Genomic DNA, 24,488 nt, shown 5'->3' with positions numbered 1-24,488 from the left:
CTACCCGGCTGGGGGGGGGGGAGGTGGAGAGATGTTGGTCAGAGGATACAAACTTCCAGCTGTAAGATGAATGAGTCCTGGGGATCTATTGTCAGACATAGTGACTATAGTTAACCACCCTGTATTACATACTTGACAGTTGTTGAGAGTAAATCTTAAATGTTCTCACCACAAAAGAGAAATAGTAATTATATGAGGTGATGGAGACGTTAACTAACCCTACTGTGGTAGGCATTTTGCCATATATATAGGTGTATCAAATCATCACGTTGCACACCTTACACATATACAATGTTATATGTCAATCATATCTCAATAAAGCTGGAAAAAATAGCTAAAAATTGATCTGTTAATTTTAAATTTAAATTTTTTCCTTGGAAGAGAACTGTTGCAAAGATGAAGACTGGGATAAAGGATAAAGGATAAAGACTCCAAGGGCATGTGTATTATTCTTTTTTATGGGTCGGGTTAATTATGATAAGTGCAAAAGCATTGTCAGTAAATTTTCACAAGGTTGATGTGCAAACTCAACCTCCTGTGACAAACATTACACCTTTAAATAAACAAATAATTCATTGGAGCAAATATTTTAATACATGTAGTTTCTGGGAACAAATATAGTCTCAAGGTAACAAATTCACAATCTTTAGAAGATAACTATTACAAGGGAAGGTTTTTGTCCTTTTTTTGCTAAACAGAAAGAAACTCAAATCCACGGTGACACAATAAAGGAAAAATAGAGATTTAATTTAAGTATGGGAACTGATAAGAGTGTCTTAGAATTAGATTTGGTTATGAGAGACAAAAAACCCAAATAACAGGTGTTTAAACAAGATCATAGTTTATTTCTCACATAAACCAAGTCTGTAAGTAAGAATCCAGGGTAGGTATGGCCACTTAAGCAACCGTCGGACATTCAGGTCCTTCTTCTACCTTTTTGCTCTGCCATCATCAACGTGTGACTTTCACCTCATGGTCCAGTCTGGCTGCTTGAGCACCAGCCATTGTATCTATATTCTTCCCCACAGAATGGAAGAAGAGCAGAGAAAGTTGGGACCCCTCCCTTTAAAGACCTTCCTAGAAGTCTCACAAGAAACTTCTGCTTATATCATTGTAAGAACCAGTCTCCTAGGTGCAAGGGAGACTGAAAAATGTGTGCTAGGGGGTCATGAGTCCAGCTAAAGATTGGCAGTTTACCAAGAAAGTAGAGGAGAACACATATGGAGGAATACCTGGCAGTCTCTGCCAGAGTATAAAAATATTCTCCATTAGCCTTCTAAACAAATGGTTATGGCGAACCCACTGTTTTGCATTCTCAGAGATATTTTTGTCAATTCATTCTTGGTGTTTCTTTTTAAATACTATTCTGATTTTGTGTTTTTCAACTGCAATTCTAACTGAGGAAAAATTAAAGTTTCAGGAGTTTACAATTTTATTCCAGAAGTTACAAGACCCTACATGGCCCTTCCCTGTCTCTCTCCGAAGTTACCTCCTACCAACCCGCCTCGCTCCATTGCCCTCTCCTCCATCTGGGCTCCAACCACACCAAGCTGAGTTCCTCCAAAGCGCTATGCCCCAGCCTGCCTCTGGGCCTTTGCACATGCTGTAGCCACTGCCTGGAAATGATGGAATGCATGGCTACTAGGTCTGGCTCTGGGTCCAACTGTCTGCATGTGTGTCCCAGTACTGCTGCTTATAACTGTGTACCCTTAGGCGAGCTACATAACCTCTCTCTTTCATTATCTGTAGAATGAAGATAATAATAGTACTTACTTTATGGTTCTTGACATTATCAAATGAGCCAATGAAAGAAAAATGCTCAGCGCTGTGCCTGGCATATAAGAGCCCTCTATAATAGCTAACTTTTTTGAGCATTTACTGTGTGCTAAGCACCTTACGGAAGTTCTCTCGCTTAATCTTCACAACAGCCTTGTGGGGTGGCCTTACTACTTCTCCTGTTTTACATATGAGGAAACTGAGGCACAGAGAAGTTAAGTAACTTGCCCAAGCTCCCACAGCTAGGAAGTGATGGAGCCCAGGTTCAAACATAAGGCCTTCTGTCTTCAGGGTCCATGCCCTTTCCACCCCACCAGCGCCAGATTCTAAGGCACAGTGGTTTCCCTTGTAAGGCCGTGTGCTGCCTTTTGCAGACTTTATCATGATCCCTTTGGAGGCAGCGGGCAGGCACAGATGACCCCTGAGAGCCCACTCCTGACCTTTGCCTCTTGGCCTTGATCAGGCCAGGCCCTGCCCTTTTAGGCTATTTGAGCCACTGCTCCCAAGATACAAAGCTATGCAGCCTCTGCCACCTCCCAGATATTTATCCTTTGTTCCCGAGGCTGCAAGGAAGTTTCTGCGGCAGCCTCGACCAGAGCCTGCGGATTCCCCACTTCTGAAGCCATGGCTCCCCTCCCAGGGCCATTTATATCCCAGGCCCCACCATCATTCCACCCGCTGGAGATCAGGTTCCCACCACAGAGGCCTCTGGGCCCCTAAGCCAGGCCGGCTGTGGTGCAGCCAGCGGCCCAGAGGGGAGAAGGGCAGGCTGGCCTGCTGGTCCCTGCGTTGGCTGTGAGGAAGGACCTTGGGCCTGCCAAGCATCTGCAGCTCAGAGCCGGCATTCTCTAGGCCAGAGTGTCTCAGCCATTGGTGGGCATCAGAAACCCCTGCAAAGAATAGACTAGATGCTGATGCCAGGGGTAGTGGGCTGAATCATGGCCCCCAAAATACCAGATCCTAAGCCCTGCAACCTATAAATGTTATTTTATAAAGAAAAAAGTTCTTGGCAGATGTGGTTCAGTTAAGAGTCTTGACTAGCAAGATTATCCTGGATTCTCTGGGTGGGCCATAAATCCAGTCACATGTCCTTATAAGAGAGAGGGCAATCTGACACACACAGAAGATGAATAGGTGGTGTAAACACAGAGGGGGAGATTGCAGTGATGTGGCCGCAAGCCAAGGAATGCTGGCAGCCACCGAAAGCTGGAAGGAGGCAAGGAATGGGCTCTCCCCTAAGTCCTCTGCAGGGAGCACGGCCCTGCTGACACCTTGATCTTGGACTCACGGCCTCCAGCGCTGTAAAAGAAGACATTTCTGTTGAATTAAGCACCAAGTCTGTGGGAGTTTGTTACAGCAGACACAGGGAACTCATATAGCCAGCAAATGGGCAGGAAGCTGGGAATGTGCATTTTAATCAGTTCCCCCAGGTGATTTTGAGCAACCCCCCCCCCCCCCCCGAAAGATGGAGAACTAGACAGAAACTCTGGAGGACTGTGAGTTCCCACACTCCATCGTTTTTGCTCCTCTCCCACGCAAATTGTGAGAGACGGGAGCAGGTCGAATGCTTAAATTCGGAGGGGAAAGTACAAGACGGGGTGGAGTAGAGTTATGGGACTGCAGGCAGTGAAGTGATGGAGCCATGTCCCCAGGGAAACAGAGTGGGGGATGGGTGGCAGAGGAGCCCTTCCCGTCCAGGACGGGAGGGGAGGATGAGGGCTGGGGGCGAGCAGCTGGTTGTCGGCAGGGAGGGGACCCTTGTGATTCAGAGAGCGTTTTTTGCTCTGCCTGAACCTGCCTGGACCTCAGCGCTCCGTTTACAGCCTCCAGCTCTCTAAGTCACCTTCTTCGGAATGTGACAGGGAAGCCAGAGAAGGTTCCGTGGTCAGTCACATGCGCCTGCTGGCACCGTTAGCAGAAATCACCTCCTCACCCCATACCCCTTGGCACTCGCCCCACGTCAGGGAATTTATATAATCACCCGTTAATGGGACTGACTTTCCCACTGCATAGGACTTGTCCTTTGGGTGCAAAATGGCTTACTGTTCCCTGAAAGCATTCACCCTACCCGTGATGCTCTTGTTTCACAGTTCCCAAGCTGTGTGTGTGCACCGGGTGTCAGGAAAGGGTCCTCCCGGTATCTGGCCCCCAAGCTCCTCCCTGCCCGCGCCGAGTGTGTAGGGCGGTGAAGGGGCAGAAATCAGTTTAGGAGGAGGAGGCTGCATCACTGCCAGCCATTAAGTCCTGTTGCACGCGTCGCGGGTGTGTGTTAGGGTTCTCCAGAGAAACAGAATCGATAGGATGTGTGTGTGACCCGGGGAAGGGTCGAGGCTGCAGCTCGAATCCAAAGGCATTTAGCGGGCAGAAGTCCCGGTTCTTCAGAGGAGGTCGGTCTTTTTTCTCTTATGGCCTCCAACTCATTGGGTGAGGCCGACCCACCTTATGGAGGACGATTGTGTCTTACTCAAAGTCCACTGATTTAAATATTCATCTCATCTGAAAAAAAAACCTCCACAGCAACATCCAGACTAGGGCTTGACCACATATCTGGGTACTATGACCTAGCCAAGTTGATGCATAAAGTTAACCATCACAAGGTGTATTTTTTTAAGCATTTACATTCCCAGGATGATGCTAAACACTGGCGTGAATACCAGATACCTACTAGACAATGAGAGGGGTGCTTGGTTCAGAACAAACTCCCCAAGACTGAAAGATTCTGTTTCCTAAGATGGTTGGAAGACTAAAGGAGAATTCTGGCGGGAGGCAGAACCGGCCTCCCACGATAGAGGCTGACATCACCTGACTCTTGCTCTCCCGGCCTGCCTTGCAACTTGGCTCAGGCTTGGGAACTAGGCTCAGCCAATCCGATGTACCACCCAACTTCAATCAGGAGGTCCAGATATAAACTAGCTCCTTCTTCCATTCCACCGTCTCCTGGGCCTCCAGCCCCACTAGCAGCTCTCTCACTTCTGGCCTTACTTTCTCCCCTTGAAAATAATCATAGAATTCACCTTCCCCCGTTTCTAGCATGAGTCATAATACTCCCTAGGGCCTGGTCACTCCAAATGTGGTCCATAGACTGGCAGCTGCATCATTGCCTGGGAGCTTGTTAGAAATGCAGAATCTCGGGTCTAGCCCCAGACCCACTGAACCAGAATCTGCATTTTAACAAGATCCCAGATGATTCTTACGCACGTTAATGTTTGAGAAGCACTGACCTAGAACACACCCCTTGGCTCCTCCCCCTCGGAGCCATCTGCAGGACCCACCCTCATGGGCAGGCTGACCACACTTTGCACAGTAGGACTGTCACTATAGTAACCAGCTGTGGCCACCTCTGGCCTCTGCCATCTTCCTAGCTTTGGTGCCCACAAATCCAGTGACATTACAGTGACTATTGCTATAGAAACCAGCCCTGGGGAGTGTCTACTATCAATTTTGCTGCTTTCCTTCACTCCCTGTATCTGCAATGATGAGCTTCCTAACCCACAGTCAAACATCTAAATTCCTCCCCAGACCAAGAAAGACTCAACAAATAACAGAGATGAAAAGTCAGGGCCACAATTTATAAAGGAAAGGCGTGGCAAGCGCAGAGGTTTCCTTTGATTTCAAGAGGGGTGACAGGCACGTCCCTCTGCCTCGCTCTGTGTAACAAGGTCTTTTCCTCCATCTGGCAGAGAGAAGGTTGAGTAGATGCTAAAAACCACGTTGGTAATGAGGATGATAACAGCTACCACTTACTGAGCACTTTCTTGGTACCAGGCGCCAGCCTCCGTACATCATCCCATTCAATTCCTACAATCACCTCTGAATTAGTTTCCTGTGGCTGCTGCAAAAGTTGCTACAAACGCGGAGGCTTACAACAGCACAGATTTATTATCTGACAGTGCTGGGGGTCAGAAATACAAAATCAGGCTCAGCGAGCTAAAGTTAGGGGCTGGCTCCTACGGGAGGCTCCGGGGCAGAATGTGGTCCTTGCCTTTTCTGGCTTCTGGAGGCTGCCTGCCTACCTTGGCTCCTGACCCCTTTCTTGCATTGGTCCAACTTCTTGCTTCCGTCCTCACATCTCCTACTGTCTCCTTGGACCTTCTTGCCACCCTCTTCTGAGGACCCCTGTGATGGCATCTAGGACCCACCTGGGTGATTCAAGATAGTCTTCTCAAAAGTCTTAACCTAATCACAGGTGCAAAGTCCATTTTGCCGTATCAGGTAACATTCACAGGTGCCAGGGATCAGGATGTGGACATCTTTGGGGGGCCATTATTTAGCCAACCACACCCTCTGAAGTAGGTACTGTTATCATGCCCATTTTCCTGACAAGACAACTGAGGCATGACAATTGAAATACCTGGTTCTAGGTCACACAACTAGAAGGTGGACTTGGAATCCAACTCTTGGTCAGTCTCTCTGCAAAGCCCAAGGTTCTCACCTCTGTGCTGTGTGGCCTCCCAATGGCTTTGAACTCATCCACTGTCGTCACAAGGTTGGAGGAAATGAGCCAAAACCATCAGCCCACGGAAGAGTTTGAGCTTCCAGTTGAAGTTCCTCTACGGCAGCCTAAAACCTCAAGGTCAGGGCAGGACGTCAGTCAAACCACAGGTGTATCGTCGGCCAGGACTTCCAGAACAAATTAACACAGACTAGGTGGCTTGAACAAAAGAAATTTATTTTCCCACAGGGCCGGAGGCTGGAAGTCCAAGATCCAGGTGTGGCAGGTTTGGATTTTTCTGGCCACCCTTGCTGCATCTTTCATATGGTCCCCCTCTGTTCACACACGTCCCTGGCGTCTCTCTGGGTGTCTTAATCTCCTCTTCCTACAAGGACACCAGTCATACTGAATCGGGGCCACCCTAATGGGCTTATTTTAATACAGTCACATTCTGAGGCACTGGGGGTTAGCCTTCATTGTAGGAATCTGGGGGGGACACACTGAGCCCATATCATCAGGTATTTTCTCTGACCTCAGGAACAAGGCAGTGTAGGCATCTGGATGAATTCCAGAGCCCTGTGGATGCCCTCACTGCCAGCTTTAGTGTATGGTCCACGTACCTCACCACTGCAATGAAGATCCTTAAGTGAGCCACATCTGCAGAGTCTCTTTTGCCATCAACATTCATAGGTTTCAGGGAATAGGACCTGATATGTTTGGGGGACCATTTCGTGGCCTAACATAGTGATCCTTCCATACATATGTCCTGGCCACTTGCCTGCCCTGGAGGGACAAATAGGAGAGGATGCATGTGAAAGCTCTTGGTGAGCTGTAAGATGTGTCTGCCTCAGGGCCTTTGCACAGTCTGTTACTACCGCCTGGAACGTCCGTCCCGTCTACACACACATTCACATATGGCTGGTTCCTACACATCTTTGAGGTTTTGTCACCTCCTCAGAGAGGCCTTCCCACCACCCACTCAACCCTGCTTATTCTCTATCCTCACACCCCAGCACTGATCACAATTTATAATTGTTTTATTACTTGTTGGTTTATTTCCTATCTGTCTCCCCTGTTAGGCTGTTAGCTCTAGGAGAGGAGGGACCTGGTGAGTCCTGTCCTCCTGTCGATCCCCGGTCCCTGGAAGCATGCCTGCAATATGGGTGCTCCCTGAAGGATAGTTGGATGAATAAATGACGTTAATAGATTACACTGCGTCAGTTACACACGCATGGCAGGGTTTGGGTTTTATCCTTGCAGATAGTGCCTCTGGGTACACCTGCGGCTTAGTATTCCCCAAATCCAACCACGGCCTCTCTGTGGGAGGGTCTTATTTTCTAATCCCTTCAAAGGTTTCTCTCTCCATCGCTAGCACCTTCACGTGCTTCTTTGCACTTCCCTGCTCCACACAGTAGACTCTTCCTGAGCCCCCAGGCAGCTGACTATTTTAATAGAATCAAAGAATTTTGGAGTAGGAAGGAACCAAGTAGACCAGGGTTGGCCAACTATGACCACCGCATCAGATTTGGAGACTAGAGTGTTCTTGGTTCTTTCCTCTTTGTATTGTCTGTGGCATCTCTCACTACAATGGCAGAGGTGAGTGGATGCAACAGAGACCGTAGGGCCCATAAAGCCTGACATATTTACTCTCCAGCCCTTTACAGAAAAGGTTTGCTGACTCCTGAAATAGACCATTGGATCCAAATCCACCCACCTCACAGATGAAGACGCTGAGAGCCCAACGCTTAGAGGCCAGAGCCAGACCCCCTCCCCTGAGCTCCTGGCAGATTCAGGACTGGAATTCAGTTCTGCAGGATCCTAGGGCTTCTCCCACAAATCATACCATCCTCTTTAGCACCCAGCCCCTCCCCAGTGAAACTCCCTTTCAGGTCTTGGTGGTCACCTTCATCCCCAGCTCCCTTTTCACTGTCTTAGAGGCCCCACCCATGTATGTTCTCCGTCTCCTGCTTGAATCTGGGCCCAGCAAACTTCCTGAGCTGACTTGCTCTCCTGATCCTGCAAGAAGCCCCTCTAGGCTTTCTCTTCGCTTCTAGAATGTTCTCTCTGGTCCCACCACCACAGACCTTCTCTTCGAACGCCCCAGCAAAGATTTCTATGGCCACTGCCCTGTTTGAGTTGACTCCGTGCCCCTCTGTTCACCTCAGGCCACCTGTTCAGGGTTTCTCAAACCTGGCTTGCTCCAGAATTCCAGAAAGGCTTATTTAGAATGCAGATGCCCAGGGCCCCACCCACAACCCATCCAACCAAAACTCTGGGGGTGAAATCAGGGCCTTGGCAATTTTCACACACTCTCCCCGTGATTCTGACATTGAACACAGGCTCAGAACCACTTCACTAAGCCATGAGCCCTTCAAGCTTCCTCTGGGTTTGAGTCACTACAGACAACGTCAGAACAAAGTCTGCAGCCAGTAGAACATGGTTCTCTTAAAAATATATAAGGTGAACGCGATCTTAATACAAAGCCCTAGAATTCTTTCCCATCTCCAAATCCTACAAAAGAAACATCACAAATAATACTATTTTTTCCCTCTAAGTAGACAGGATAAGAAGATTTTTAAATGAGTTGCTGGCAAAGAATTCATAAGCTTATAAACTATTGAGGTCAGAGTGACGGAAAAAAGGCAAGTGTTGAAAGGGGGGAATAGGTACGTAGAAGATTGCAGAGGAGGCTGGAATCCTGGGGTTCAAGGTTTCTTATTCTGGTGCTCGCCAGCTGTCTTGGTAAAGGTGTTATTCTGAAGGCAGCACAGCCTCTTTTCCTCCTCTTTAGTATTCATGAGGAGCTGGCTGTGCCCCGGGCCTGCATCTAACAGGAAACACGCCAGCCGAAGGGCAGTCTGTGCTAGAGACCCCGCCCCCCAGGACTGGGAGCTGGGAGCTGTGCTGGGGGCACGGAGCAGAGGGAACCGCAGGACTGGGGTGGGGGTGCTGCCTCTGAAAAGCAACCCGGAGGGGAGCTCTCTGAGCACTCCAGGCTGGTTTCACCAGTAATGGAGACACGGGGACAAAAATAAGTCCTGCTCACCTGAGACAGTAGAATCCAATTCAATTTCAAGTCAGTGTGTGTTTATTGAATGCCTGATTCGGTTTAGGTGATAGAGAGAAGGAGAGAATGAGGGCGACAGCCTAAGCAGCGGGCTGATGCAGGCAGCAATTCCCTGGGAGTCTGCCCCACAGGTCCATGGGTCCAGAAACTCGATTTTATCCATTTCACCCTGTAAGAAATTGGTAAATCTTAGTCTGTTTCGTGAACAAAGATTTATTAAGTGCTCACAGCCTGCCAGGCACAGTCCTGGGGCTGGGGCTGCATCAGGAAACCTAGCAGTCCCAAGTCCCTGCCCCTGTGGAGTTGACATTCTAGTGGGACATCTACAGCAGGTAAGGCCAGTGGGGTGCAGTCTACCACAGGAGGGGTCCTTGTGAGGTGCAGTCATCAAAAGAAATGTTTAGGTGGGATTTGAACTGTGGTTTGAAGGTTAAGTGGGGTCTAGACTTTTAAAGGGCTGGAAGCCTTACAGATAGGGAACTGAGCTGCGGGAGTGAGAGTGGACATGGCCATGCCATCAAGGGTCCATGACCAGATCAGCTCCCCTGGGGTACCGAGTGCATGCTGGGTAACAGAGTGCATGCTGGGAAGTTGGACAAGAGGATGTCAGCATCACATGGGCAAATGACTCGGGTCTCATTCCCAGCTCTCATACTTGCTAACCTTGTGATCCAGGGCACGTGACAACCTCAATAAACTTCATTCTCCTGATCTAGAAGATGGGCAATAATCATAACGAGCCTGTAGGTTGGGCGTAAGCATTTAGATGAGATCATGAATGGGATTAAATGAGATGAATGTAAAAGACCTAGCTGTTGAATATTAACGTCGGAGAAATAGGTTGCTCTCTAGGAAAACTGGAACCTGCCATCAAAAACGTGGTGGGAAGCTCCTGACATCTGCATCCCGTAAACCCTCTATTCACCACCCTCTTGTCACTCCCATGGCAACCCTGCCAGACTGAATGGCAGCACCAGGGCCAGGGTGAGGCAGGAGAAGTGCTTAGAACATATTTGCATGACCTGGCCTCCTTAAATTTTGCACCCTAGCACTTGCAACCCTGCTGAATGCCAGGAAACCTTTTTGAGTGCATTTCTCAAAGTGTGGTCCTTGTTCTACCTAGATCAGTATCATAGGAGCTGCTTATTAAAATGATGTTCGTGGACTGTGCAATCAGCATCTCTGGAGAGAGTCTGCGTTTTAACACACACACACACACACACACACACACACACCGGCTGATTCCCAGGCCCTCTAACAATACTTCAGAGCAGAAGTTCTTTGAGTGTGGCCCCCAGCACAGCAGCACCAGCATCACCCAGGAACTTATTGGAAATGCAAATTCTTGGCCACTTCCCCTGATCTACTGAGTCAGAGCCTCTGGGGGTGGGACCCAGCAATCTGTATGCTAGCAGGCCCTCCACATAATTCCGATGCACAATACGTCCACATAGGGGAGGTTTTAATTCCTCCATCCTAGATGAATTAAGTCAGAATTCCTGGGCTAGGAATCCAGTGTCAGTATATTTCAAAAGCTCCTCCCCTCCCCCCATAATCCTAATGTGAGGACAGAGTTTCTCCTCATCACTGGAAGAACAGAAAGATGGCACAAATGTATTAGACTTAGAAAGTCATAGTCCAACCATAGGCGTTGTCTCAGTTAATTCTTGCAAACAAGCTGGACACCCTACTGTGATCTCATTAGCAGGTGGGGAACCTGAGGCCCCCAGAGCTTCAGGGCTGTAGCCAAGGCTCCCAAAACCCCACTTTGGTGGCTTGACGGGGCTGCTTGCCGGCCTGGCTCTCCGGGAAGGCTGCCTGTTGACTTGGCTCTCTCTGCGCCTTTTCCAGGTGCAAAAGCTTGTTGGCAGCAGGGTGTCTGGGCCGAGCTGAGCCCTGGGAAAGCTCCAGAAGGATGACAGGGAGCAGGCTGGGGTGGGGAAGGGGGAGTTGGAGGACACCTTAGGAGTGAGCCCAGAATGGGGAGCCCCAAGTACTGATAACCCTAGGCATTCCGGGAGGTCTCTGCTGAGCACCAGCCTCTGTGGTTGGCGCTTTAAGTGACTCATCTCGTTTATGTCCACATGATCTCCGAGGGAGAGAATACTAGCAGGACAGTCACATCGTATCCGTTCACAGTCACACTATCCCCTTTGACAGATGAGGAAACTGAGGCCCAAAGACTCGGGAGAACCTGCCCCGAGCTCTCCGGTGCGCTCGGGATGTCTCCAAAGGCTCTCCCACCGCTCCGGAACACAGAGGCAGGGTCTCCAGGGAAAGCGGGGTGGGGGGGATCGGCGACGAGCAGGGGGTGGGGCCGAGCCGGCAGCCCCGCGCCGAGCGCCCTAACGCGTCTCCATCCCTCCCCCGCTGCAGGCCCTTCCTCGTGCTGCCGCCGCTCATGGAGTGGATCCGGGTGGCCGTGGCGCACGCCGGCCACCGCCGCAGCTTCTCCATGGACAGCGACGACGTCCGCCAGGCGGCCCGGCTGCTGCTGCCCGGCGTGGACTGCGAACCGCGCCAGCTCAGGTAGGGCCGCGGGCCGCGCTCCGGGGATGGGACGGCGACGGGCCGGGCGCAGGAGGGGGCGCGCTGCCCGGCACGCCCAGCCCGCCCCGGGGAGGGAGGGCCGCGGGCAGGCCGCAGGCTCCGCACCCATTGCATCCTCCCCTCCAATCCGAGTCCTCCCGGGCGGTTTGCGCCCAGCAGACATTGCCCCTGCTGAGATCCGGGCTCCGCTGGTTTAAAAACAGACGCGGGCTTAACAATAAGCAGGTCCCTCGAGTTCCAGGGATGGGGGACAGAAGCCAGGCTATGTGGGAATGCTCCGATTCTTCGATTACAAGATATGAGTGTGCCTTGTTCCTATTCGTATTCTTTCTATTTGTATTCTCTCTCGCCACCCACCTACCTTTTGCACAAGAAGTAAATTATGGTCTTCCTGTAGTTTTCCAACAAAACCTTGCACAGTAAAATTTCTAGCTGGATAAGAGAGTGCCTTGCTTTTTCACATGCATGGGGAGGGAATGGTGCGCTCTCTATTTCTCCCACCTCTATCCAGGTCTCTCCTCCATCAGCGTGGGAATTATCATGGGCCCCTCAGGGACCCCATGCATGGGGGCTCATTTTTATCCAAAGCAGAAGAAATAAAACAACAGCTCAGCTGAGTCAAAACCTGGCTCTAAATGCAAAAAGCACAGAAACTGAGGGGGGTGTTTGTGTGTGTGCACTTTCCTGACTCCCTGTGCTGTTTTCCGGGTGGTCATTGTCACCACGTCCACATCCCCACGCCCCACCTGAGAAACTGCCCCTCCTCTAAAGTTCATCCAGCCCAATCACATGGCCAGGCTGCAGGAGTTCCGGCCTCCCAGGATCTGACCGGGAGTCCGCAAGGAAATGGAGGGTTTGCAGTATAAGCATAGCCTACTGGAAGCCCAGAGATGCCCCCCAGCCCAAGAACATGCAGGGGCTGATGGAAGTCATCATTGCTAACATTTGCTGAGTGCTTCCATCGCTGGGTGCCACTCTGAGCTCTCTACACAGTTGTATCTAATATTCCCCAAACCCTGTGACGTGGGTACCTTTGTTATGCCCACTTTACAGGTAAGGAAACTGAGGCACAGATAGGTTAAGTAACATGCCCAGGGTCATGGGACTAGTAAGTGTTGGAGCCAGGATATGAATTGAGGCAGCCTAGACCCACAGGCCCATAGGTGTGACCATTGAGTTGTCCTGTCCTCAGGTTTCTGTCTGGGTGGTTTTTGGCTGTGCCACCATCCTTTACACTTTGTCACCTAGAGTATTGGCAGGTCTCAAGGAGAGGCTAGGGAGCAGCCATTTATTGAGCACCTACTATGTGCCAGTTATCAGTTGCAACAAGAAATTGACTTTAATCCCCGCCAGCTTCCTGAGGTTCGTCCAATCTTGCCATTTACAGATTAGGCAACTGTTGGTGGACAGTTCGCAGGTGGAGGTGCCAGGGCCAAGATCCTTGTGGCTCCGACTCCAAGGCCCATCCCTCTGCCCACCAGACTCTCCTGCTCCTGTGTCCTGGATGTGGCACCCTACCTGCAGGCTCGCTCCCCCCACCCCTGCTCACTGTCCCCAGCTGCACCCTGGGACGACCTTGGCACTCCAGCTCTCCTCGCATCACAAGTTGAGGCTGCTGGCTGCCGGGGAAGTACCATGTTTCCTTAACTCTTGCTGACAAGGTTCTCCTTGTGTGTCATGCTCTCAGGAGACCCGCAGCATAAAGTTAGGATGCTGGGCTCCCGAGTCCCATTGCCTGGGTCCAATTCCCACCCCCCAGTGTTAATTAGCTGTGCAACCTTGGGCAAGCTAGCTAACCTCTCTGGACCTTAATTTCCCCACCTGTAACATGGACATAATAATAGCAGCCCCCATCGGAGGTTGGTGCAAGCCCAAAGTGGGGTCATGACAATGCCTGAAAGGAAAGAAGTGCTCACGACATGGTTGTCATTAGCTAGCTAAATTTGCTAAAATTAAATTTAACTAAAATTAGCTAAAATTGCCCCAGGTCTCGACTATCCCTAACATAGTGATGGAGGCTTCTCCCCAGGTACTGCTTGATAATCCTTAAAGGCTTTTGACACTTTCTCGTGTGAGCCTCAAAACGAACACTGTCATTATCCAGGAAAGTGGTGTTGTCCCATTTTACAGAGGAAGAAATCAAGGCCCAGCAAGATTAGATAACTCAACATCATAGAGATATTAAATGAGAATCAGAAGCCAGATATCAGACACCCAAAGATAGAGGCAATTTTTCTGGTCCCCAGCCCCAGACCTAGACTCAGCCCTCTTGAAGGATGCTGATAACTGTCTTCCAGATGCTTCTATCTCTTATCCTAATGCCATAGACTGAACGTGAGCATCAAGGGCCACTGTCCAACTCTATGCCCCTCCTCCAGCATGGAGCGTTTACCACACGGTCTAGTGACAAGTGTGTGTCGTTCTGACAGTCACACCAAGGAAATTCAATTTCAGCGTCCGTCCAGTGTGCGGCCTCAGCCCTTGGCATTCAGGGTGCGTGTGAAGGATGCGTTCAGAGCAGGGAAACAAAAAAAAGTCACTTGCCTTTGAGTCTCTAGGCTATTTTTTGTCATTTCTCTCTCAATTCTCAACTCATTTGACTCCAGAATGATGATTTGTGTGTAGAAAACACACTTTGATTGTTCCAGCTAAATTTTCATCAAGTTTGGAAATCATCTTCACAAACTAAATTATAGTATGTCGTTAGCTTCTGTAAATTAGAAGCATAAGACATACAAGTTCCATTAACTAGACTAAATTCAGTACATGAAAGAATGAACCAGTTTTTTTTTTTAAAAAAAAAAGGGTACCTATTTTTCAGATCAGCCTGCATATAGATACATCTATACATATATTTTCCAATTTCATTTAATGTGACATGAAGGAGGAATTGCTGTCTCCAGTTGGCAGGAAACAAGATCAAAGAAGTTTTGTTCATTTAGATATCCAACAAGTAGGTATCAGACACCGACAGCATGCCTGCACCAACAGTTTTCGGGGTGAGCTGTCTCCAATCACTGTGCAAGACAGACTTTATTATCCCATTTTACAGAGAGGAAGGCTGAGGCTCACTGAGGTTCTGAAACTTGTCCAAGGCCACACAGCTACTGTGAGGCACATGAGGTCTAGAATGAGGACTTGGCGAGTGGAGGTGAAAATACAGCCCCCTTGTCTCCGCCCTCCCAGACATCCGTCTTCGATGTTGCCAAGCAGGTTCCTAGTTCTGAGTCAGTCCGAGCTGAGCTCCCCTCTCTAAATAAACAGCCCTGGAAAGATGGGGGCAGTTTGGCGTTCTAGTAAATGCAAGAACTTGGCACATGGTGTTGGCGGCCAGAGTGTCAGTGACTATTAGCACATATAATTACCTACCAGCTGGCCGAGGTTTCCTGGTGGGAGGCAGCCTGGATACCAGCTGGGCAGAGCAACCAGGGTCAAGGGTTCCCAGGTCTGACGCTAGCGCTGCCATTGATTTTCAGAGTGACCTTGGCCAAATGCTGCCTGAGCTCTGCTTTTGTCTTTATTCAGTTACAATAAAGCCTCACCACAGTGATCGGGTTTGTTCTAAAGGAGCACCATTTGATGTGGCTGTGGTTTGTAAGCTGACAGGGGTGACCCATTTATTCTTCCTTAATTAAAGTGACAGATAATCTAAACCTGGGAAATTCAGCCTTTTTCTTTCCTTTTCTTTTCTTTTCTTTTCTTTTCTTTTCTTTTCTTTTCTTTTCATTGAGGAAGATTAGCCCTGAGTTAACATTCGCCACCAATCCTCCTCTTTTTGCTGAGGAAGACTGGCCCTGAGCTAGCATCCGTGCCCATCTTCCTCTATTTTATATGCGGGATGCCTGTGGCAGCATGGCTTGATGAGCAGTGTGTAGGTCCGCACCCAGGATCCAAACCGGTGAACCCCAGGCCACCGAAGTGGACCGTGTGAACTTAACCACTGCACCACCGGGCCGGCTCCCAGCCTTTTTTCTTCTTTTCTTTTTCCTGTCTTTTGGGAGGTCGGGGAGAGGCACAGTAGGCTAAAGGAAGGCACCAGTAATATACCCTGGCAGGGTTGGCACATTTTCTTACTAGTAATTGGCTTTGAAACATTTCAGAAATACAAAGAGTAAGTACTATTGTTTTTCCCTTATTTGTAAGAGGAGGTTTTTCTGCTCCAGAGTGAGGCCATGTTAAAATAAAGGTAGTGAGGGGTGTTCTCAGATCCTCTCTTAGCTGATAAACAGCACCTACCAACAGGATTTGGGAGTTGTTAGAACCATGAGCTTGCTCCAGGAAATGGTTCACCTTTTTGCAAGTCTTTCTTAAGTTCAAACCACATTTTGAGCTGTCCCGGGATGGATCAGTTTTGGGGTAGTGAGGTACAGAGAGTGTCAGGCTGGGACTCGGGACACCCCGGTCATCCGTTCTTTCCTTCACTCTTTCATTCTGTTTATTGAACACGTACTAAGTGCCAGACCCCACACTAGATGCTGTCATTTGGTTCTGCTGCTTTCTAGCAGGTGACGTTGGGCAAGTCACCTCGCCCATCTCACAGGGCTAGGTTCATCTCCTGTAAAGACGGGGTGACAGCTGTTTCACGGGGTGGGGAACCTCAGTATGGAGTCACATGTGAATGTCACCAATGGCACCGCTGTTTGATGTGCTACCTTTAGCACTTTCCATGTCTCCTGGGCACCTTTGAGGTTAATAGCTTTTGTTATTTGTCCAGTGTGGGTCCAACTGGGTTCTAAGGTGAAGGTTGTTTCATAACAGCAAGTGAATTCAAACTCTGGTGCCTCTAACACAGCCCTGTAATGACTGCTGGAACTTGGAGTTCGTTTACCAAACATGTATGGGGTGCTGATGGCCCACCAGGCCCTGGGCGGGGGGCCAAGGATACCAAATCAGGGAAGACCCAGCTGGACCCAGAGGGCCACAGCATCTGGTGGCCACCGACTCACGAGGGAGACAGGCCCCATGCCCCAGGAGCTGCTGGCCCTTGTTCCTGTAAACACCTGTGACCCGTTAAGAGGAGGGTCTCCCAGATGAAGGGAATTCCAGCTCTTGGTGTCGGGAAGCGACATGCTCTCCATCCATCCCTTCCCACGTCTGTATGGTGCCAGGTCTTGTTCTGGGCTCAGAGGGGACAGAGTCCCCAGGACTTAAGTGCTGCTGGGGAGACACAGATAATTATAATGAACAGATGAGCAAGATAATTTCACAGTCTGAGTACTATAAAGAAAGTAAAACAGATGTGGGGTAGAGAGGAATTGAGGAGGGAGGAACACACTGACCAGGTGTTCAGAGAGCATCTCCAGGCCTTGGAGGGGAAGGGACAGTGTCACACTCCTGCTTTAGAGAAATACTTGCTATCATGGCCCGGGGCTTATGGGGACAACTGGGGGTAGGGGATCTGGAGCCACATCCATGCCAGCCATTTCCTTCGGTCACGTCCACATTGACCCCTGAATTCAGACCCGGGGCCTCCCTGTTCTCTCTCTCAGATCACCTGCAGAGACTGAGCACCTGGGCCTGGCACATGGCTCTGTGGGCCTGGGAAAGCTCCCAGCCTCTCACAGGGTCAGGAACTGCTCTCTCCTCCCCCGCTGAGTGTCCTTGTCCCTCCCAGGCTCAGGACAAATCCTACAGCTCCCCATGGCCTCTCTAGCTGGGCCAGCATGGAAGTGGGGCTTAGGAACGCCAACCCCCGCTTCACCTCCAGCAGATGTGAAATCCACGCTGCCCCCCGCACCGATGTCAGTGCATTAGCGCCTCCTGCAAGACTGGAAACTGCCTGCTCCCTGATCCCAGGGGAGTCGCTTTGCAGCTCAACTGTCCTTCCCTAACAGTGTCAGGGACAGGCCACGGAGCCTGCTCCAGGAGCCGAGCTGGCAAGGCAGGCCTGCACTTAGCAGGCACATTTCAAGCACCTGCTATGTGGCTGGCCTACTATGAGTTACACTGGGGGTGAAGTGGGAGCAGAGACGTCAAAGTAATTACAGAAAATTCTGGTAAATGCTCTAATATAAGGCAGTAAAGACCTAGGTCTGAGAAAGCTAGAAATGCAAGAGGTACTGTTTGATCTGAATCCTGAAGAATAAACACATTTATCAGGTAAAGAAGGTGAAGACAGGAGAGGAGAGCGGAAATGGCATTGGAAAAATAAGTCCACACAGAGGGAACCACGTATGCAGAGGCCTGAAGGCAGGAACATGTATTGGAAGAAACATAAGGAATTCAAACCAAGAACATAGGGTTCAACCCACACTGCTCTGAGCGCCTCCTGTGGGCCCGGCCCTGGGCCAGACATTGAACACAGCATGGAAAGCTGGGTTAAATTCCGCCCACGGAGGGTCTTCTACGCCATGCCAAAGAATTTGGACTAGATGCTGTGGGGAACCGCCGCACATTATTAAGCAGGGAAGCAATATCAGTTTTGTATTTTAGAAAGAGGGGCTGGTGGTGGCATGGAAAGTGGGCTGAGGTGAGCGGGGCGGGGGCCTGGAGTCAGGAAGCTGCTGTAGGCATCCAGGTGAGAGATGCTGACAGGAGGACTAAGGCAGAAGCAGCGAGGATGGAAGGATAGGGAAGGATGCTGGAGAAACAGCGGAGGTGCAGGCAGCAGGACTTGGCGATGAATGGGACGGGAGGGAGTGCGAAGTGTCAGAGATGGCCCTGGTGGGCTGGAGGTGGCAGGTATAAGGCCATGCAGAGTTAATGTACCATGGATACAGAGTTCCGTTTGGGAAGATGAAAAGTTCTGGAGATGGCTGGTGGCGATGGTTCCTATGAAAGTACTTCATGCCACAGAACTGCACACTTAAAAATGGTTAAAATGTTAAATTTTATGTTATGTATATTTCACCACAATTCTCTTAAATAGCCCGGGGGGTGTGATCCAGTGAAAATGACCACACAGAATAGTGTATAACACGTCACCCTTGTGTGGAATATACATGTGTGTGTTTGCTATCCGCGGTCCGGCGGTCCCTGGAAGGGTAGATATGAAACCGATAACCAACATCGTAATTGGAAAACGGGGTGACTCGGGTTCCTGTGGCCGCTGTGACAAAGTACCACAGACCGGAGGGCTGAAAACAACAGGCATTTACGGTCTCACAGATCCAGAGGCTAAAAGTCCAAAATCAAGGTGTCGGCAGGGCCACGCTCCCTTTGAAGCCTCAAGGAAAGGGTCCTTCCTTTGCTCTTCCAGCTTCTTGTAGCTCCAGGCCTGCCTGGGCTCGTGGCAACCTAACTCCCATCTGCCTCCTTCTTCACACGGCTTCCCCCTGTGTCTCTGGCCAGATTTTCATCTTCCTATAAGGATACCAGTCATTGGATTAGGACCCACCCTAATGACCTCATCTTAACTTGATATCATGTACAAAGACCCTATTTCCAAATAAAGTGACATTCACAGGTACAGGGCGGAGGGGGAGAGGTGGGTTAGGGCTTCAACATATCTTTTTAGGGAACCTAATTCAACCCGTCGCCCGGGGGACAGAGACGGGAGGGAAACTGACTTGACTGTTGGATTTTGTAGTATGTACGTGTGACACCTATTCCCCCCACCAAACTTTTATGTGAAAAATTGACTCTGAGGTCCCTGTCTTGGGAGAGCGTGTAGCTAGGGGTGCTTTTAACAAACACAGGATAAGGACGAGAGGGGAGAAGTAATAACGGGTTCAGTTTTGAAAATGTGGAGTTCAAAATGCCGTTGCGCTTGGCTGTCCATGGAAATGAGAGTCTGTGTCAGGCTTCCCCATCCAAGCAAGGTTGCCAGGGAATTAAGCGCTCACCCTGTCCTCTAATCCGAGAGGAAGCAGAGCACAGTGGTTAGGAGTGCCGGCCTTGCAGCCTGACTGTCTGGGTTCAAATCCTGCCTCGACTTCTTACTCTCTGTGTGACCTTAGGCAAGTTACTCTCCTCTCTGGGCTTCAGTTTCTGTATCTGTAAAAGGGGGACAATAATATGCCCACCTCGTAAGGTTGTGGGGATGATTAAGTAAAATAATATATGTAAGCCATTTAGCACCCTGTAGCATGTAGCACACTGTGTCATAGGAAATGCACATTAAATGTTAGCTGTTATCTTACTCCTCTCCCTCTGGACCAAGAAGGTCAGCTCCTCCTGGTTGCCAAAAACAATAGCCTCAACTTCCTCTGAGAGAGAGGGGAAATAAATATGTTGAAGCGATGTGGTGGTATACCGTTGGGGATATGGTTTGTAGCCCAGGCTGAGGTCTGGCATGCCTTGGCCCTTCTGCCACGGCTGGTGAATCAGTCCCCGTGGGTGCAGGAAGAGAATCAGCTGGGACTGACTGGCTTGGGGGCCATTGTCCCCACCCCAGTGACTCAAGAGTTCCTCTGAATGAAGCGAGTTTTATATTTTCTCTGAAATATGAGATTTTTGAAGGCGATCATTGGCTGGAGTACTGAACCATGTCCAAAGCAATTGGGTGTCCATCACCAGCTGCATTTGCAACCTTAGATAGGGTCACTAGTGGGAAGAGAGAGCAGAGGGCAAGGAGGACATGAGTAGACAGCAAATATGGCCCTTGATTGGCAGGGCCTTGTCCCAAGGGAGCAGAGGTTAGGGGGCATAGAATATTCCAGAAGAAAGGGTCACAGCATAGACTTTATCTCAGGCAGTTGGCTTCCTTCTCATTAGGGCTGGGGCAGAAATCAGTTACCTTGATCATAGGGCCTGCAACAGAGCCTGGCACATAGTTGGGGCCCAATAAATATTCATCGAATGAATGAATGATGCAAAGGGCTTTTTGTTGATGATATTATAAGCGAAGAGACTAAGACTTTTCCTAATTCCAATGCACAAAGCCTTCAACATGGAGACATTGGTAGGCAGATGAGATTCCGGTGTGGAACTCGGAAGAGAGCTCTTAACTAAAGAGGCCTTTGGGGGAGATGCTGGCAGACAGGTGGCCATTGAAGTCATGGATGTGGATGAGATTGCCACAGGGAAGAGACTGATGAAGAGGCATCATCCTGAGATGAAGGAAGAGTGGTCCAAGGTCAGAGAGAAACCCAAAGAGAGTGAGGTGGCAGACACCAAGGGAACTAAGATGGAGAGGGGCCACCAGAATCCAAGGCTGCCGTCAGCGAAGAAGACGCAGACCAAAGGAGGCCCCCTGGCTTGGCAGTAAGGGAACCATCATCAGCACCCTTTACAGCAGCCATCTCAACAGCCTGGTGTGGGCAGAAACCAGATTGCAGGCGACAGACAGTTTGCCAACACTTGGAATTTGTTCTGAGCTTCCAAAGTGTTAAAAGCAAAACAGAAGCACGTTGGATGCTTACAGCAACACAGAGAGCTGCATCTGAGTGGCATTTGGGGCTCCCTTCCAAAATGGGGCTTCCCCTCCAGGCTGGCAGTCTGAGGGTATGTGGTTTGTCGTATGGGATTTGGCTTCCTGGGAACAGGGGTTTTTTTTTTTTTTGGCCCACTCTTGAGTCTATTACATTTCTGCCCAAGGTGCTTGTTTACTCATCTACCAGCAAACCTCCCAAACTTGAGTTTAAAATATTGGCTCATAGGAACATTATCTTCCCTTAGTAATTAGGCAACCAATCCTTACTACAAAGCCATATACTTGGTAGAAAGTACTTCATACAAAGCCATCACAGGGGTGCTTAGGGTAAGGAGGAGCAGGGCCTATCCTTCTAAAAGTTCGTAGTCATCACAACGTTCCACGTGTATGTGCCATTTTTCCGAAGTGATCTTACTTTTCATCAGTTCATTAAATCGCCCTACAAGAGCTTAAGAAGCACCAGACTGGATTTCCAGAGTCCTTTCTAACTCTGAAGGTTATTCAGTCTTGTGGTCTGATGTTCGATGAGCAAATGGTAATCACACTGTTACCTGTGGGGGAAACTGAGGCATGCAAAGGGTGAAGGAAATAAGTGGGGATTCAGCTCATGCCCTCTCTTATATCTTACAAGATGATAGAGGAAACTAACAGTCAAGACCCTGCGTGGGCCAGCACTGTCCTGGGGGCTTCTCACGCTCTGCTCCATCCAGTTCTCCCCGAACCATATGGAGAGGCTGTATTTTCCTCTTCACACCTGAGAAAACTGGGGCTCTGGGGGAACCTGCCCATGGTCACACATAGAACATGCCCCATTTTGGATTTGAACCAGGGCTGTCTGACTCTAAGGCCAAAGTTCCCTCAGCTAAAAAGGTGGCTCCAATCAAAGAGTCAACACTGAGAAACGGAAAGTAACTTTTGAACGAGGCCACAGGTTCACCTTGAAAGGCTCAGCCTCCAGCCTTAGTTCCTTCTCGGAATTCAGATGCACAGCAGCCTCCTGTGTCAATCTAGCGTTGTCAGCATTGTCCGGTGCCAGAGATCCCTGTGAAGACTTGACATAGAAATAGCCTACCAAATGGCCAGGAAATGCATGAAAAGGGCTCAACCTCACCAGTAATCCTGGAAATGCAATCAAAACCACACCCAGGTATGCATTTCATACCCGTCAGATTGGCAAAAACTTAAAGGCTTGATGCTATCGGATTTGAGCAAAGATGCAGAATAGTGAGAACTCTTAAATACAACTGTGGGGAACTCTGAATCTACTTTCAAGTAAACCTGAAAACATATAGTTCTACTCTTAGGTCTATACCCTAAACTGTTCCAAATGGAAATAAGGAGACGTGCAAAGATGTTCATAGACGCAGTGTTTGTAATGGCAAGACAAAGGAAAGGAGAAGAAACAAGTCGTCTGTCTAAGGAGAATGGATGAATAAGTGATGGTATGTTCATTCAATGAAATACCAAGTAGCAATGAAAATAAATAACTAGATCTACATGTTACTGCCTAGCTAAGTCCCAGAAACATAATATTGTGCTAAAAAAGCAAGTCCAGGCAGGATTTGTGTAGTATGCTAACATTTACATAAAGTTTATCAACATGCGAAGCAGTCTACCTATTATTAGGAATTCATAAAAGTAGTATAAAGCATGTGTAGGGATGATAAATGTCAAATTCAGGAGAGAGGGTAATGTCAGGAGGGTAGAAGAGATGATGGAATCAAGACAGGTGTACAGGGGGCCTTTGTACTTAGAAGGTTTTATATTTTCAGCTAGGTTGGCTGGTGAGCATGTAGGTGTTCACTGTATTACTTTATATTTTATGGTATGCCTAGAATAATTTATTAACAAGAGAAGTTACTTAGCCAGTGTCTGCAACAGCATATTTAGAAGGCCAGTTCTGGGATATTAATAAGCATTATTAAAAAATGCTGTGTTCAGTTTCAATAAATTTGGGAAACACTGACAAATAAAATTGAATAGGTTTTTAAAAAAATTTCTCAATGCTTTTAACAGCCTATGTTTCTTGTAAATCCCAAAGAGAAGGTTATCCATGTAAATCTTTTATGGTAGAGCAGGGGTCAGCAAAGTATAGCTTCCTGCCACCTATTTTTATAAATACAGTTGCGTGGAAAAATAGCCATGCCCATTTGTTTAATATTGTCTCTGGCTGATCTCACACTACAGTGGTGGAGTTGAGTAGTTATGACAGAGACTATTTGGCCCACAAAGCCTAAAATATTTTCTATTTGGCCCTTTGCAGAAAAAATGTGTGGACCCATCATAGAGTATCGTATGGGACTGGTGTTACTGGGAGTGCATTTTGGGGTTGTAACACTCCAACTTTGCCCGAACACCTCAGGAAGTGGTGTGTTTATTTGTGAAGATCATTATATAGGAGACCATCAGTTCTTTCTAGAATTCCTTGGAAGATGGTGTGTGTACTTTCTTCTTTGAATCTCCAGCACCTAGCACAATAGCCAGCATATACTCACCACTTCCTGTGTACTTCACTGAACTGACTTAAATTTAAAAACCATTTATGGACTGGATTAATTAGATATAGATTCATTAGCTGTAATAGACATGCAAAATACATGCAAAATGGATAAGATAAGAGTTTAAAATTCTCCCTCATGTAACAATCCAGGCATAAGCAGTGCTGGGCTGTTATGGCAACTCCAGGTCAGGGACCCAGGCATCTTCCCTCTTGTTGCTCTGCCATCCCTTAGGTGATACCTTCCTCTGCATGACCCCACCCACCAGGACTACATCTATCTAGTGGGAAGAGGGAAAGTAAAAGGATAGGGCATGCCCCAGTGATTACACACATCACTTCCCCTCGCTTCCTATTGGTCACACTTAGTCACGTGGCCATATCTAACCACAAGGGAACCTGGGAAATGTAGTCTTTATCTGGGCAGCCATGTACCCAGCTGAAAATTCAGGTCCTACAATACATGAAGGAGACAAAGGACTCTGGAGAACAACAGCCAGTCTCTGCCAAACAGGGATACATTAAGGTCTTGCCAAAATCAGGGGTGACTCCTTTCTCTAAGAGTAGGCCTTATTTTCAGCTCTTTTAAAATAAGCTGTGATGCCAAAGCAAGAGATATATAATGCTTCTTCATTATTTTTTACTTAAAATAACATATCAACACATTCAGATATGAGCACACTAGTTTCATTCTCCTGGGTGTTTGTGACCCTTGCATTTGAGAGAAATCTTTTTTCATATGTTTGAGTAGACCCAGAATTTCTATTTTGCAGGGGGAGGGAGGCAAACACGGTGGGTTTCTCCACTAACATCTACTTCTAAGGAGGAGGAAGGTGCCAGGTCCCTTGATAGT

The 24,488-nt window shown here is 48.7% G+C and overlaps 1 protein-coding gene across 5 annotated transcripts in view; it reads left to right on the top strand.

Annotated features, from left to right (window-relative positions):
• Window positions 1-24,488, top strand: part of ABTB3 (ankyrin repeat and BTB domain containing 3) — a 301,218-nt gene that overhangs the window by 215,993 nt on the left and 60,737 nt on the right. For 4 of the 5 annotated variants that reach the window (XM_070507006.1, XM_044781106.2, XM_044781113.2 and 1 more), the window contains exon 4: window positions 11,652-11,804. In XM_070507006.1, coding sequence (XP_070363107.1) covers window positions 11,652-11,804 — 153 coding nt within the window. Of the gene's footprint in view, window positions 1-11,420; window positions 11,537-11,651; window positions 11,805-24,488 lie in introns of those variants that run through there. The other variant, XM_070507007.1, reaches the window with a different exon arrangement.

The sequence above is a fragment of the Equus asinus genome, chromosome 4, assembly GCF_041296235.1.
Source record: "Equus asinus isolate D_3611 breed Donkey chromosome 4, EquAss-T2T_v2, whole genome shotgun sequence".
NCBI classification, from domain to species: Eukaryota; Metazoa; Chordata; class Mammalia; order Perissodactyla; family Equidae; genus Equus; species Equus asinus.
The sequence above is the reverse complement of the archived record's forward strand: the minus strand, read 5'-3'. Positions and strand labels throughout refer to the sequence as shown.